The sequence below is a fragment of the Trypanosoma rangeli genome, assembly GCF_003719475.1.
Source record: "Trypanosoma rangeli strain AM80 chromosome Unknown Tra_15.4_contig_00857, whole genome shotgun sequence".
Taxonomy (NCBI): Eukaryota; Euglenozoa; class Kinetoplastea; order Trypanosomatida; family Trypanosomatidae; genus Trypanosoma; species Trypanosoma rangeli.
Window position 1 is genome coordinate 698 of NW_021706621.1, and position 2,391 is coordinate 3,088.

General features: G+C 54.9%; 2 protein-coding genes across 2 annotated transcripts; both read right to left on the reverse strand.

Moving 5' to 3' along the window:
* Window positions 1-681: 681 nt before the first annotated feature.
* On the reverse strand, window positions 682-993 carry TraAM80_10252 (uncharacterized protein; the record flags this gene model as incomplete). Its single annotated transcript, XM_029386886.1, has 1 exon — window positions 682-993. The coding sequence occupies one exon, from the start codon at window positions 991-993 to the stop codon at window positions 682-684; it is 312 nt and encodes a 103-aa protein (XP_029233240.1).
* A 707-nt stretch (window positions 994-1,700) lies between these two features.
* Window positions 1,701-2,285, reverse strand: TraAM80_10253 (uncharacterized protein; the record flags this gene model as incomplete). Its single annotated transcript, XM_029386887.1, has 1 exon — window positions 1,701-2,285. One exon carries the CDS (start codon window positions 2,283-2,285, stop codon window positions 1,701-1,703), a length of 585 nt encoding a protein of 194 aa, XP_029233241.1.
* Window positions 2,286-2,391: the final 106 nt, after the last annotated feature.

Below are 2,391 nucleotides of genomic sequence, written 5' to 3' on the forward strand. Positions count from 1 at the left end.
GCACTGACGCACCTTCCGGTGCCAAAAATACACCGTGTTCTCCTCCTCTTTACGCTGAGCAGCAACTCGGGGCGCGACGGTGTCACACACCCGCCACGTGTGTTATTTGGCGCACTCGCAGCGTGCCGCACGTAAATAATTTCCCCGCAACAACTCGTCAACGAAAGTTTCCCCATTTTATTAAATATACCTCGCCGTGCACTCACCGAACTGCCTCACTGTGCCGGCGCCGCCGCAGCAATGTGCGGCCCAACCGCCCTCCACCGTCAACACCCACAACACCCCGCACTTCCAACCCACATGTGCAGGGGTACTATTCCTTCTGAAACAATACAGCGGCCTCGGTGGTGTGCCCCATTTAGGGTCTTGCGTGCAGTGCACACAACCGTCGCCGGTGCCAGCCTGCTGCAGACAGCCGCTTGTGTTGGGGCAGTGCCTTGCCGACAGAGAGATCCTGCCCGTATGATTGCGACCACAGGCCGCGTTGCCAGTTCCTTTGGCAAACGGAAATCCGGAAGCTCCACCAATACGTGTATATATTATATATACACATACTCCCTTCCTCCATCCCCATGTTCGTTGCCGGCTGTTATTTTATTTCATCTGCCAGTTTCTCACCGATAGGTGCGCCGAGAAACACACCTCGCCGCCACACCTCCCCTCTGCCACCGGGGGACGTCTTCACCACTCCGTGAAATGCGCCCTCGCCGCACCACGGCTGCATGTCCAATCCCAACGAAAAGAATAATTCCCAGCACCCGAAAAGGCGATCGACCCCACCGCACCCACCGCCGCAAAGAATCGACCAAAAAGACTCACGGAAAATGTCATGAAAGCAAAAAAATAAAAAATTATAAAATATGCCTCCGGATGAGGCCATATGGCTCCCACTCCTAAAAAGCGAAGGTCGCACAATGGGGGATCGCAGTTTAGCTCGGTGGGCCCCGCAACCACCCAACTCCCTTCCGCATTGGAGGGTGTCATTATTACCATCAGTTGCAGTGGGTGTGTGTGGCGTGGAAGAACTCAAAATAAAAAACACTCGCGCTGCTCCCCAACGCGGCATCGCTGAAAGCTAAAAATCACGTCATCCGCAAAACAAGCAGAGGAACCACACAAAACCTTTTGTCGTCTGCTCAGCCTTAGCGGGTGGCACACTCCCCCCACCGCCTTCTCTCAGCAAAGCACCCCACCCCCGCTGCAAGACACACGAGGAAGCCGCCACTCCGCCCACTACACCAACCACAATAATAATACAACTCGCCTCTCCCCCACTCCCAGCCATGCCGCCGCCCTTCCTTCCCCACCAAGAAAGAAACGCACTAAAAGAATGTCTTGAAACGACACAAACCCATACAACACCATGTAACTCAACACACAAGCAGGGCGGAGGAGTCCCAAACACACCCCACGTCCCTGTCACTTATCCTGAGTGGCCTTTGCTGGCAGCAACAACCAGCTGGGCAGCCATCTCCGCGTCAAGCTGCACCTGGTACTGCTCCACTCTTCTCTCCCAAAAGTCGCTGGCAACCTGAACTCTTAGCATTTCCTTTTCTCCCTCCGTGATATGGCAATCCCGCCTGCCAGTCATTGGCGTGCTCTCAGCGTGCTGAATGTAAATGATCTCCCACTTCATCTTTTCCCTCAGCGCCTCCCAGCCCTTGAAGTTGCACGTCATGTAATTCAGAAACGCAGCCACCTTACCGGCAGCAGTGTGGTGGGTGTTGTGTTTTGCCACCTGCAGCCCGATTGAACGTCACTTCTTTCTCCGCACCGCTGTGCCCATCGGCGCCAGCATTTCGGGACCGCCCAAATTTTATTTTTTTCTTGGCAGTTTCTGTTAGCTGCACCCCGACCACGTAGAACGCGTCCAGCAAGGGGAAAAAACACTTGTTGAGCATATACAGAACGCCGGCTTGAAGATCAGTCTGGATTATTACTCTTCTATTATCTCCACCTGCCATGCACCCAACCACGCAGGGGGGCCTTGGAAAGCGGCCCACCGCATGCCCGTCCGCCAACACGCTGGCCCGCGTTTCTCCCTCGCTGCGGGGAAGGTGCTTCATCTTGCGAGCTACCGCTTCGGAGACGTCGCCAATCAGAAAGGCCACGCAGCCCAAGCACTCAATATCATCAGCTGCAGACCTACTCCACGTTCCCACAACAGAGAGCAGGCGGGACATTTTAAAGTTCTTCATTAGCACCCGCCTCCGCAATGTTATTTTTGACCTCAACTGAAACGGGAAAATTCCTGCAGCTTTCCGCGTCCCCTCCATTCCCCGCATTGGGCCTCACCACCACCGACGCATCCCTCACCACGCGCTCCTCCTCAACACACGCACCACCTCCCTGCGCACAAATACGTCCTCGTAATCTGGCAAAATAAAAATT